The sequence below is a fragment of the Maylandia zebra genome, linkage group LG9, assembly GCF_041146795.1.
Source record: "Maylandia zebra isolate NMK-2024a linkage group LG9, Mzebra_GT3a, whole genome shotgun sequence".
Classification (NCBI taxonomy): Eukaryota; Metazoa; Chordata; class Actinopteri; order Cichliformes; family Cichlidae; genus Maylandia; species Maylandia zebra.
Window position 1 is genome coordinate 36460258 of NC_135175.1, and position 14404 is coordinate 36474661.

Sequence of the window (14404 nt, forward strand, 5' to 3'; positions counted from 1 at the left end):
TCATGTAACACGAAATTATTCTTCTTATTATTTTTAGCTTTGTATTTTAGATATTGGTCATTAATTATTTTATATACTTTTGTATTTGGACACTGAAAAAGTTCTATCACGCCATTTAAAAAACAATGGGGTCAGAGTTATGGAACACTACAACTAGACCTACTACACCTTGTACCTTGGTAATGGAAATTAATGATGGCTGTGCTGCTCAGTTTACAGGAGATAATTTTAACTTAAATGCAAAAGTTTCCATAAGCTCTGCCTGTAGACTAAATATCCATCCATCCATCCATTCATTTTCTTCCGCTTATCCAGGGTCGGGTCGCGGGGGCAGCAGCCCAAGCAGAGAAGCCCAGACCTCCCTCTCCCCAGCCACCTCCTCCAGCTTATCCAGGGGAACACCAAGGCGTTCCTAGGCCAGCCGAGAGACATAATCTCTCCAGCGTGTCCTGGGTCTGCCCCAGGGCCTCCTCCCGGTGGGACATGCCCGGAAATCATCGCCCAAGAGGTGGCCAGGAGGCATCCTTGTCAGATACCCGAACCACCTCAACTGGCTCCTTTCGATGTGGAGGAGCAGTGGCTCTACTCTGAGCCCCTCCCGAATGGCTGAACTTCTCACCCTATCTCTAAGGGAGAGGCCAGCCACCCTTCGGAGGAAGCCCATTTCCATCGCTTGTATTCGCGATCTCGTTCTTTCGGTCACTACCCACAGCTCGTGGTCATGGGTGAGGGTAGGGACGTAGATAGACCGGTAAATTGAGAGCTCTGCTTTTACACCCAGCTCTCTCTTCACCACAGCGTCCGCATCACTGCAGCTGCTGCACCAATCCGTCTGTCAATCTCCTGCTCCCTTCTCCCGTCACTCGTGAACAAGACCCCGAGATACTTAAACTCCTCCACTTGGGGCAGGGTCTCGTCCTTGACCCGGAGTGGGCACTCCAACCTTTTCTGGCTGAGGACCATGGCCTCAGATTTGGAGGTGCTGATTCTCGTTCCCACCGCTTCACACTCGGCTGTGAACCGTTTCAAGGCGAGCTGGAGGCCATCACCTGATGAAGCCAACAGGACCACATCATCTGCAAAAAGCAGAGAAGTGAAAGTCTTCCGCCACTTGGCTATGCCTAGAAAGTCTGTCCATACAAATTATGAACAGAATCGGTGACAAAGGGCAGCCCTGGCGGAGCCCATCATCCACCAGGAACAAGTCCGACTTATTGCCGGCTATGCAGACCAAGCTCTTGCAAAGGTCGTATAAGGACTGAATGGCCCGTAGCAATGGGCCAGACACCCCATGCTCCCAGAGCACCCCCCCACAGGACCCCCCGAATGCTTTCTCCAAGTTCACAAAGCACACGTAGACTGGTTGGGCAAACTCCCATGCAGACTAAATACCTGATGATTAATTTCTGCTAGTTTTTTTTTGATCCACCAATTGCCATTTGCTAGATGTGTACATTCTATCACCATTTGCTAGTTCATAAAAATATGCCCATAATTGAAAAAAAAAGCCTTCCTTTAGCTTCACAAATCAACAAATGAATGAAACATCTTTACTGACACCGCACATGTTATAGCTTTACCATCTCAAAGACTAATTGCAGACACACACTAAGGGATGACTGACATGTATGTGTTTAATACTTTAGTGCTCTTGAAGTGCAACTTTTCATGTGCTAGCCAATCGAGTGATGTTGTACAATAAATTATTCCAGGAGAGTTGGAAAGTTCAGCATCAAAATAAAGATGAGTTTTTCTTTTTAGTGATATACATGAACAAGCTAGTAACATGCACTAGCTTGAACCTCACTTGAGATAGCTTGGTTCATGTCAGTCGACTTAATTGTAAGTAAGTAATTGGTTGACCCAATATTCTCAAAGACAGTGAACGGTTATTAAATTTCTACTGACAGAAGCATTAACATATTGCACTGTCCGGTGGAGATTAACAAATTCTAAGTGTATTTGGAGAGTCAAGTGTTCTTGAAATCAGCTAACAGATCAGAGAAGAAACTCTCTGAGATCCACTCCTTACAGTTTGTGGATCACAATATGATAGCTAATATTAGTTATCATAAAATTAGTTCATAGCCAGAGCTTGTGCCTGTATGTATGTATGCCTTGAAAAGCGCTATATAAATCCAATCCATTATTATTATTATTATTATTATTATTATTATTATTATTATTATTATTATTATTATACTATATTGCCAAAAGTATTCACTTCAAATGCATATGAACTTGACTGGCATCCTTAACCCATAGCGTTTAATATAATGTCAGCAAGACCTTTGCAGGTATAATTGCTTTAACTCTTCTAAGAAGGCTTTCCACAAGGCTTAGCAGTGTGTTTATGGGAATTTTTGACCATTCTTCCACAGAAGCACATTTGTTAGACACTGATGTTGGACAAGAAGGCCTGGCTCCCAGTCTGCACTCTAATTCATCCCAAACATGTTCTTTAAGGTTAAGGTCAGAAATTTGTGCAGGCCAGTCAATGTCTTCCATACCAAACTTGCTCATTCATGTCTTTATGGACCTTACTTTGTGCACTGGCGTGCACTGTGAGTACAGAATGGGGCCATTACCAAACTGTTCCCACAATGCTGGAAGAATGAAATTCTCCAAAATGTCTTGGCATGCTTAAGCTTACTGGAACTAAGGCTCTGAGCCCATAACCCCCCTCCACCAAACTTTAAACTTGGCACATTGTAGTCAGACAAGTACTGTTTACCTGGCAACCACCAAACCCAGACTTATCCATTGGACTGCCGGATGGATACGCGTGATTCGTCTATATTGCTTGAGAGTCCAATAGCAGAGTACTTTACAACACTGCATCTTAGATGCATTTGCTCAGCCATGAAAAACAATTCCATGAAGCTCTCTTAGCTGTGTTTTTGAGCTATTTTGAAGGCCACATGAAGTTTGGAGGTCTGCAGTGATTGACTGCAGAAAGTTGGCGACCTGCACTATGCGTTTCAGCATTCCTTAACCCTGCTCTTGGATTTTATGTAGTCTATACTCTGTGACTGATTTGACTACATTCCCAAATGCTTTCACTTAGTGAGAAATTTTCACAATTGGACTTGCTCATCAGGTGGCATTCAATCACCACACATTGGAATTATAATCACAATACCTGGAATTCACAGAGCTCCTGAGAAGAACCTATTCTTTCACAAATATTTGTAGTAGCAGTACGCATGCCTGGGTGCTGGACTTTATACACCTGTGGCCATTAGTGATGGGTCAGTCGTGAACGAAATGGCTCTTAGAACCGGCTCTTTGACGTGAACAACGCGAGCCGGCTCCTTATCGCGTCACATTAGAAAGGTATAGTAATCATCCACAACTATTTTCAGTTGCGGATGATAAAGGATTCAGAAAGTTTATTCATGCAGGTCCATATGACAGAGAATATGCATGTTCTTTTTGTTTTCATATTATAATTTTTATTTAATTGTGTTGTGGTTTGCAGTGTTTTGTGTTGTTTCACTTTAAATTTGTAAAAGGAAAAAGCTGAAAATTTTAATAGTTAAAAGTTGAAATATGAATAGTTGATTTTTGTATTATATGATTTATTTATTACATTTTATGTGGAGTGAATAAATAAAAGTATATTTACGGTGGCCCCTACAGACAAAGCACATACAAACTTGAAACACGTACGAACTCTGAAGCACGTACAAACTCCAAAACACGTAAAAACACGTAAAAACTCCAAAACACGTAAAAACTCCAAAACACGTAAAAACACGTGCAAACTCCGAAGCACGCACAAACTCCAAAACACGTGAAAACTCAGAATCACATAAAAACTCAAAACACGTACAAAAGACAACAGAAGTGCTCCAGGATGCTAGGGGGCAGTGTTGAACTTTTGTTACCTAGTGGCTACACAAGCCAGCAAGTACCAATGACCGGATTTGGTGTGTGGTAATAACAGGTAAATGAACGAAAAAATTTTTTAAATTATTTGACTATATATGAATGCTTGTGTATATATACACAAACAATACACATATGCTTTCATGCTTTCAATTGTGTAATTTAAGTGATCTAGGTAGCTCTGTTTTGGAAGTTCAGTTCATGCTAGAAATGTGTTTTGGAGTTTGTATGTGCTTTTTGGAGTTTGTACGTGTTTTGTCTCTAGGGGCCACCGCATATATTTATATATAAACATATATAAATAAAACCACTTTTTTGTTACATTAGTAATTCCTTTTGTGCATAATTTTATATTGTTGTTAATAATAAATAAATTAAAGCAACAAAACAACCTGAAGAGCCGGTTCGGAGCCGAAAGAGCCGGCTCTTTTTAGTGAGCCGAGCCGAAAGAGCCGGTTCTCTAAAAAGAGCCGGAAATCCCATCACTAGTGGCCATGGAAGTAATTGGAATACTTGAAGTCAATGATTTGGATGGATGAGTGAATACTTTTAGCAATATGGTGTATGTTAAATTATCTTCTGCTTTGAAATTTGTGTATTTACAACTTTGTGTGGAAAGAAAATGCACTGTACTTACAGAGAGATAGTAGTGTTTATGCATTTAACCAGGACAGCTAAGCACAAATAGTACCAGCATCGGAATAGCAGTCATGATATACCGATCTGCTGAAAAAGAAAGGGAGTTGAATTCAATGTACCCTTCTTTATTCCTGAACTAACTGGCAGTGAGCAAACTCTGAAAACATTAGACAATATTGGACTCTTGCTTTGTATAAACATTAGAAAATAACAGAATCATTCTTGTGTCTCGTGTCAAACACCTGAACATAATCAGAGTTGAACCATAGATGTAAAGAGCAGATGTTCATTAGATTATGGTGGCAGAAAGTTTTGTTGTCATATGTCTTGTGCGTTTACAATAACTCATTTATATATTCTCTAATCACAGACTGACTCATTGTGTACTCTCAGACGCTCACTGTGAGGTTGTGGCCTCAGCTCTGAAGTCTAACCCCTCTCATCTAACAGAGCTGGACATGAGTAAAAACAACCTGGAGGATTCAGGGGTGAAACTGCTCTCAGCTGGACTGGAGAGTCCAAACTGTCAGCTGAAGACTCTGAGGTCAGTTCACTGACTTCAGCTGTTTTTTGTTTGTTTGTATATTTCAGATAATATGAAACAATATTTATTTTTAAAATGTTCATGATTTTCCGTAACACAAATCTGAAGACATTTCAGTGCATCTAAAAAATTTTGTCTTTCTTAGTGACCAAACATATGTTTTTCCTTTTGGCTCCAAGTAGAACTTAAAGATATGAAAAGAGATTAACTAACCACTGACACAAGTTGAAATGTTTGACGGGACAGTTTTTAAGCCTCCAAAGGTTTATGTTGTGCTCCATCAGTTAGTGAAGATGAAGTCAGGATGTGAATGAGGCTTTTGACAATCTAATGATAGCAGATAAAGGCAGGCTGCTTAGACTGCGCATCTGTATAAATATATATTTAGAGACATGGCTCAAATAGAATGTAAAAAAGATGAATGCAAAAGCTAATAAAGGTACAGTTAGGAGCTCTTTCTCAGATGACTGTGTTTGAGTTGTGAAATTGTGCATATATTGCATGAAGAAATATTTGATGAGTAAGAAATATGAAAGTTTAAACAGCACCGCAAACATATACAGTGGGGCAAAAAAGTATTTAGTCAGCCACCGATTGTGCAAGTTCCCCCACTTAAAATGATGACAGAGGTCAGTAATTTGCACCAGAGGTACACTTCAACTGTGAGAGACAGAATGTGAAAAAAAAATCCATGAATCCACATGGTAGGATTTGTAAAGAATTTATTCGTAAATCAGGGTGGAAAATAAGTATTTGGTCACCTCAAACAAGGAAAATCTCTGGCTCTCACAGACCTGTAACGTCTTCTGTAAGACGCTTTTCTGTCCCCCACTCGTTACCTGTATGAATGGCACCTGTTTGAACTCATCATCTGTATAAAAGACACCTGTCCACAGCCTCAAACAGTCAGACTCCAAACTCCGCCATGGCCAAGACCAAAGAGCTTTCGAAGGACACCAGGAAAAGTATTGTAGACCTGCACCAGACTGGGAAGAGTGAATCTACAATAGGCAAGCAGCTTGGTGTGAAAAAATCAACTGTGGGAGCAATCATCAGAAAATGGAAGACATACAAGACCACTGATAATCTCCCTCGATCTGGGGCTCCACGCAAGATCTCATCCCGTGGGGTCAAAATGATCATGAGAACGGTGAGCAAAGATCCCAGAACCACACGGGGGGACCTGGTGAATGACCTGCAGAGAGCTGGGACCAAAGTAACAAAGGTCACCATCAGTAACACACTACAACGGCAGGGAATCAAATCCCGCAGTGCCAGACGTGTTCCGCTGCTGAAGCCAGTGCATGTCCAGGCCCGTCTGAAGTTTGCCAGAGAGCACATGGATGATACAGCAGAGGATTGGGAGAATGTCATGTGGTCAGATGAAACCAAAGTAGAACTTTTTGGTATAAACTCAACTCGTCGTGTTTGGAGGACGAAGAATACTGAGTTGCATCCCAAGAACACCATACCTACTGTGAAGCATGGGGGCGGAAACATCATGCTATGGGGCTGTTTTTCTGCCAAGGGGACAGGACGACTGATCCGTGTTAAGGACAGAATGAATGGGGCCATGTATCGTGAGATTTTGAGCCAAAACCTCCTTCCATCAGTGAGAACTTTGAAGATGAAACGAGGCTGGGTCTTCCAACATGACAATGATCCAAAACACACCGCCCGGGCAACAAAGGAGTGGCTCCGTAAGAAGCATTTGAAAGTCCTGGAGTGGCCTAGCCAGTCTCCAGACCTCAACCCCATAGAAAATCTGTGGCGGGAGTTGAAAGTCCGTGTTGCTCGGCGACAGCCCCAAAACATCACTGCTCTCGAGAAGATCTGCATGGAGGAATGGGCCAAAATACCAGCTACTGTGTGTGCAAACCTGGTAAAGACCTATAGTAAACGTTTGACCTCTGTTATTGCCAACAAAGGTTATGTTACAAAGTATTGAGTTGTATTTTTGTTATTGACCAAATACTTATTTGCCACCCTGATTTACGAATAAATTCTTTACAAATCCTACCATGTGGATTCATGGATTTTTTTTTCACATTCTGTCTCTCACAGTTGAAGTGTACCTCTGGTGCAAATTACTGACCTCTGTCATCATTTTAAGTGGGGGAACTTGCACAATCGGTGGCTGACTAAATACTTTTTTGCCCCACTGTATATATGTTGTGTTACTGCTGCTCATTTAAAACTGACAAGATGTACAAGTCATTTACAAAGCCAGCAGGCTCTGACTACAAAGATTTGAGAAAGTCAAGTATTAAATCAAATATGACTGAAAGTACTCATTGAGATGTTCAAATGTATTGTAAATGTATTGTATCTATAACTAGTGAGTCCTGGCAGTCTGACCTACCTGCTGTTTGTGTCTAAGAAGGAGACAAGTGGAATGGTGATTGGTAATAGCAGAATGATTTACGATGCGTGCATTGTTTGTTGGAAATAATAAGAACATTTGATAAGAACATATAAGAATGAATCACAAATTATTTTGTCTATATGTTTTGTTCTTTATTCAGATTGAAGGACTGCTGGTTGTCAGTTAACAGCTGTGAGTCTCTGCTGTCTGCTCTGGATTCCAGTCCTTCCCATCTGAGAGAACTTGACCTGAGTAAAAACCATCTGCATGATTTACATGTGAAACAACTGTGTGGTTTTCTGGAGAGTCCACACTGTAGACTGGAGACTCTGAGGTTAATCACCATGTTTAACTTTTTGTGCTAGGATGAATATAATGTGAAAGCTGTGGTCACACTAAATTCAAAATCCACCCTGGGGATCTTCATGTTAAAGTCCATTCTCTTCTTTAGTTGTTTAGTTCATTCACTGAAGCAAAAACCTAAAATAATTGTTCTCAACTTATGACCCAACTTAGCCTGCTATGGCTCCTGAACTTTATTAATTCAGAGAGGGCTCCCTGATTAACTGTATACTGTTCTTTCAGTTCTAAGTACATAACAGGTTTGACATTAACCACTGAATTATTCATTGTATAGTTCATATAATTATGATTGACAGAAAACTATTTTGAATAGTTAAAGATTTTGATTATTTTCAGCAAAGAAAATACGAAAAATGCCATTGGCTTAAGCTTCAGTTTGAAAATATGTTATGTTGGTATCTTAATTGAACAGTAAACTCCATATCTTTGGCTTTGGAGAGATGGCCATGCAAAACAGCACATTTAAGGCAAGAGGACAGACAAAAAACACCTGTTCTGTGAATTCAGCTATCAAGGTTAAGTCACAGAGTATTTCTCCTAGCTTATTTCTTCCACTGAGGAAGCTATCAGTCTGAGCACTGCAACATGCTTTAAACAGAGAGGTTGGAGCTTATATAACATAAGACACTGACATAATTTTTTTAATTCGGTTTGGATTTAGCATCATGAGATATGTAAAACAACAAAACAGAATCCTCTTTATCATCTACAATACAAAGCTGTTCTGACATGAAATAGTAAATATATTATAAATATACAATAAATATAAAACAGCGGGGAAGAGGAACAGTGATGAAGGGCAAAAAACAAAAACCAACAAAAGCAGACAATAAATACATATATCAATCACCTGGATCACCTGTTGAGAAAGAAAAAAGAGAAAACAACCAAAAAAGACAGAACAATACAATAAAGAACATCATTGCAATGATCTATGTGAATATAACAGTAAATACTAAATGTTAAACATTGTTGTGCAACACGTAAGATCGACAGAACACAGTGTGCTTTGAGGTAGCAGCCAAAAAGGGTGTAGTTTGTGTCTGTGAGCAACCGTGTGTAACCTGTGAGCATGAGCGCCCTTGTATTTAAAAGGTTCCTTCATGTAACGATCTCTTAGAGGGTGTGTGTGTGTGGGGGGGGGGGGGGGGCATAGCCCCGTCCTCCAGGGCATGAAGCAGGTATGGAGGAGATCCAGGCTCCAGACATCCAGAGGCCCTCAGAGCACAAGAGAACAAGGAAGACCAATGGAGGGGCAACCTTGCCACTCTCCCGGAAAGAGCTGAGGAGAGCCCCAGATGAGGGGTTACTCAGCATCCCCGGAGCAGAAGCCAGGGGGGGTTGCAGTGACGCGCCCGTGAGCTTCGCCGGCAGCCAGCTGTGCCTGAGTGACCAAGCTCCAGGCAGAGAGGCTGAGGGCACCCCACCTCCGAAGGGGCCCGAGCGAGCCCCAGGTTCCAGGCCCTGATAAGCAGCCACCAGGAGTGAGCCGGTGCGTACCCGGACACCCATCCCTGGACACAAAGAACCACCAATGCACTCATGTCTGAGACCCTGTACACACAATCACACTCCCCAAGCGTACTCTATACCCCAGGTCTAGGTACCCTTGCCCCTGGAGGGGGAAACTGCACCCAGACCCAGGTAGTGTTACCCTCTTCCCTGGGGTGGAGAAAAGCAGACCGCCCCGACTCCGCAGCAGCAGGGAGGCCCCACATTTCAGACCCTAATCGGACGTCCAACTCCTCCTCCCAGCCCCCCCGCCCCAACAGGCAACAGAGAATGTGGGTGTGTGAAGACTCCAAAGGAAGCTAACAAACTCTTAAATTATTATTAGACTCATTATTAGACTCAGTTGTCTTCTCTCAAACTGTAACATATCACAGAAACTGAAGAATTAACATTATTTAATTTAAGAACCCCTCCTTTGTCTGTATAACAGCTTAGTCCAGCTGTTATACAGCTGCACTGTCATTCTTCCATGCTCAGCCCACTTTCCTGTCTGCTTTTCACACCTCCCTATCAGTAAAGGCAGAAATGCAGAAAAATCTCAGACAGTTTTTTTTTCCTGTATAATGTTATTAAAATTAAAAACATGTTGTCTGAGAGTTTGAGTGCTTCTGACAGAATCGTCTTGGTTTTATTTATTTATTTATTTATTTTACTAAACCTCTTCTTACACAGAAAAATGTTCTGCATAATGAATTGTTTGTTTTTATTCAGACTGGGAGGCTGCCGTTTGTCAGAGAGCAACTGTACCTCTCTAGTGTCAGCGCTGAAATCCAACCCCTCACATCTAAGAGAACTAGACCTGAGCTCTAATGACAACATGCAGGATTCAGGAGTAAAGCAGCTGTGTGGTTTTCTGGAGAATCCACACTGTCGACTGGAGACTCTGAGGTTGGACATCATGTTTTAGTTGTGCTGAGATGAATATGATGCGAAAATTTGCACTAAATTGGAGATGCAATTTAGAATGATCAATTCATAATTATGTCTGAACATATTACAAAACACTGAATAAGTTCAAACAACGGTTTTGGTTACATTGTTTTTTGTTTCCAATTGTATTCAGATTGGAACGCTGCAGTTTGTCAGAGATCAGCTGTGCTGCTCTTGTCTCAACTCCTATATCCACACCCTCCCATCTGAAACATCTGGACCTGAGTGAAAACAGGAACCTGCAGGATTCAGGTGTGGAGCTGCTGTGTGGTTTTCTGGAGAGTCCACACAGTATACTGGAGACTCTGAGGTCAGACACAGTGTTTTAGTTTTGTGCCAAGATGAATATGATGTGAAAATTGTGCTGACACTAAACTAAAATGATAGGGCTGATATTATACTGATCCATACTGAGCATCTGGAGCATATGGTGTATGGACGATCTGATATCCTCGTGTTGGCGTTGTTCCCTCGTCATCAATACAACAATAATGTTGTTCCAGGTTCAACATTACAAGTGACCAATCACCTTCTCCTGACATCATCTGCGACCTCGAAAAAAACAAACACCTTCAAAAAATCTACTTCACTTGCGAGAAGAGAAACCGCCTCTGTAAGGACAATATGTATAATGCTTACCGTTTATTAAAGAAAAGTATCCTGAAATTCAAAGAAATCAAGTTCCTGTATTGGCGGACAGAAGCGGTTGTGAATTAGATTTTTTTAAGGTGGTATTTTTCAAAGGCACAAAAGGGGGACGTCACAACAATGTGATTGGTCACTTGCAATGTTGAACCTGGAACAACATTTATTATGATGATGTGGGAACAACACCGACACGAGGATATCAGATCATCCTATGGGGACATAGTTGTTAGGTTTTGTATTGTTGATATCTGCTCATATATGCTTAGAGTTTTATAATTAGTTGTAGATTGGTAGAGGTTTGATCCTTGATAGTCTGCAAACTTTGTGCGCATTAGAGAGCACTCTGGGAGCATGGGAGAGGTCGTACCTTCTCTTATTGTTTTATGGTAGGATAAACGTGGCTATATCTGTTTTAGGCTAAGTGCCTTTTGTTTAGATGAACCGCTGGACTTCCAGACCAGCAGGTTTAGGGAAGTCATTTATGGGGTCACACTCTGACCCCACCCACACACACACACACACACACACACACACACACACACACACACACACACACACACACTTACACAATGCACAGACAAGGTACTCTTTGTATGTAGACGTCATATGTTAATGAAGCTATGTATATTCATGTAACCTCAATAAAAGAGCAGTGTTACGGGGGAGCGGACGAGAGCAACTGGGGTCAAGCAAAGGAACGGCGTTTGTCCGGTTCTCTCCCGTGCATGAGAAACATGAAGAACTTTGCCTACTTCGTGTCTTGCTTGCTGTGTAATTATATTGTCTTCAACGTTCCAGCGAATAGGTTCAAGCTACAAACCTATCAATAGTCTTCTATTATTTATTGCAGCAGAACAATGTTGAGATTTGAAAAGTTAAAACAATGATACTCTTGATAACTTGTGGCTCACAGTGTGTATCCAGCCTGCCAAAGGGTTCTAACTTGCCTGCTGACCGTTCCCATCTCAGAGAGAGTTGACATTGATTGATTGTGCATTGTTTTTACTCACAGTTAGCATAAGACATTGCAGCATAACTCTTCATAAAATGTACTTTGTGACAAAGCCAGACTTCAGGAACATGAGGGTAAATAAGTAGGATGGTAACCTTCCATAAAAATCTTCTATGGATAATACTTGGTAAATATCCAGAAAACTTCACTTAACATTTAAATCTATCGGACATTTAAATAAAACCAAAAATCATGTTTAACAAGAAAACATTCCGTATTACAACAGCTGTTTGGGGTTTCTGCTCTCTAATCTTCTGCATCAAGGTTATCAAAGACTGAACGATTTCAAGAACTTTAACTAATAATATATATTTTTCTTTTTTCAGATTAAAGAACTGCAGGTTGTCAAAGATCAGCTGTTCTTATCTGGTCTCAGCTCTTGCTAAGTCCAACTCCTCCCATCTGAGAGAGCTTGATGTGAGCCACAACAACACACTATTGGATTCAGGAGTGAAGCAGCTGTGTGGTTTTCTAGGGAGTCCACACTGTAGACTGGAAACTCTGAGGTCAGTCACCATGTTTTAGCTGTGCTGAGACAAATATGTGAAAGCTGTGCTGACATTAAACTGCAGACATGTGGCTGACGTTATACTGAATCACAGTAAGAATCACAGCATGTGTAATAATTGCACATTTTCATTACCTTTATGCTTCTAAAAGGCATGCTGGGTAGCTACAGCTGTGAGAGGCGCAATTGCCACAGAACTCTCAAGAAAGGAAACATGGAAAGGAGGGTCAAGAAAAGAGGCCGGAACTAAGCTCAACTGCAACAGAGGAACTGTCCTCTAGACATTTTTTGTTTTTAAACCTCATATTCTCAGATAGGATTGTATTGGAATATTCCTGAGAATTACAAAAGAAACTGAAAGTCTGGTACAAAATAGAAAACTTCCAAAAATTCCTGAACTGAAGTCAGGGCTTTAAAAAATGCCTAATTTTACTTAGTTTAAAATTAGTTTTACTAATTTATTACTGATAGTTATTTATTTTACTCGATAAAAAATGCAACGCTCCCATACCCACCCGTCTGACAACGAGCCAGCTATAACAACAGCTGGCTATAAGCTAATGCTGTGCCAGACAATGCTCAACTTCAGTGTTCTAAAAACACACACCCACCAATAAACAGTTTGATTGCATTCTCACATCATATGAGTGTTTATTTGCTAATTCTCTTGTCCAAAATGTTTCATTCTGTAAATTCTCTTCCAAATTCAACCAGAAGGTTGGAAACTTGGAGATTTATGATACAACCAGTTTCTAAAGATGTAACAAGTGGTGGAGCTGCAGACTTTTTTGGTTTGACTGTTTCAACCTGCATCCTTTTGGTTTGAGTTGTTTGAAGTTTCTGTTTTCTGAATTTTTACATTTTGTAACGTCTTCAGCCCCGAAAAGATCCCAAAGCTTTGTCTGATAAACGTACCTATTTTATTCTTTATCCAGACTGGGGAACTGTGGTTTGTCAGAAATCAGCTGTGATTATCTGGCCTCAACTCTAAAGTCCAGACCCTCTCATCTAAGAGAACTTGACCTAAGTGGCAATAAAAATCTGCAGGATTCTGGAGTAGAGCAGCTGTGTGGTTTTCTGGAGAGCCCACACTGTCGACTGGAGACTTTGAGGTCAGACACAGTTGTGATGCAACATAATATCCAATATTATAAGGGTAAAGCCAAGGATCTTCAGTCACTGTAGCATGTTGATGCTTTAAATCAGATTCAGACAATGCTGTTGACATTGATGTACTTTCTGTACCTTTCTAGCTACAGTTTTAGATAACATCTGTCTCTGTTTGGAGTTCAAAGATGATGAGGACAAGGGGGTGTCCAAATTCATGGGCTGCATCCTCTTGAGGCCGCATTTGTAGGCCGATTACGTCACAGCGACGCGACGAAGGCTGTCCAAATTCTTGGCTCCGACAAATGCAGCCAACAAATGCATCCTCCTTTCCCCCGAATTTAAAGGATGGGTCGGGTGTGTCCTTCGTGGCCCACCATATCCCAGAATTCATAGCGTGGCCCAGCCAAACTCCAGTTTCCAACAATGGCGGCTGCTACTAAGTTTTAAAATTACTCTTATTAATCTTTCTTTTTTTTTTTTTTTCTTTTTTTTCCTGCCTGTCCCGTTTGGCTCTTTTGCATCAGAATTGTTGTCTAAAGGCAAAGAAAGATGCCCAACGGATTTACTTTACCAAACTGACCATCCCAGCCTTGCCGTAATGGTCCATTTGATTCACCTTTTATTGTTTATTTTATTTTCACTTGCTGAATACGGGACAGACTTGACTGGGGGAAAGAAGGGGAGAAAGAAAGAGGGAAAGAGAAACAGCTGAGAAGAGGGACGGGGGAGAAGGGCAAAAGACAAAAACCAACAGAATGAGCGAAGAAAAAAGAAGAAAAAAAATGCATCTATCAATCACCTGGATCACCTGCTGAGAAAGAAAAAAAGAAAACAAGCAGAAGAGAACAAGAGTAATAGAATAAACAACATCACAATGATATA

The 14404-nt window shown here is 41.0% G+C and overlaps 1 protein-coding gene across 1 annotated transcript in view; it reads left to right on the plus strand.

Annotated features, from left to right (window-relative positions):
- The window catches only part of LOC101476723 (NACHT, LRR and PYD domains-containing protein 12), a 40169-nt gene that overhangs the window by 7413 nt on the left and 18352 nt on the right, over positions 1–14404 (plus strand). Inside the window, exons 5-10 of the mRNA XM_024803761.2 lie at positions 4901–5074; positions 7600–7773; positions 10026–10202; positions 10378–10554; positions 12231–12410; positions 13348–13524. Coding sequence (XP_024659529.2) covers positions 4901–5074; positions 7600–7773; positions 10026–10202; positions 10378–10554; positions 12231–12410; positions 13348–13524 — 1059 coding nt within the window. The remainder of the gene's footprint in view (positions 1–4900; positions 5075–7599; positions 7774–10025; positions 10203–10377; positions 10555–12230; positions 12411–13347; positions 13525–14404) is intronic.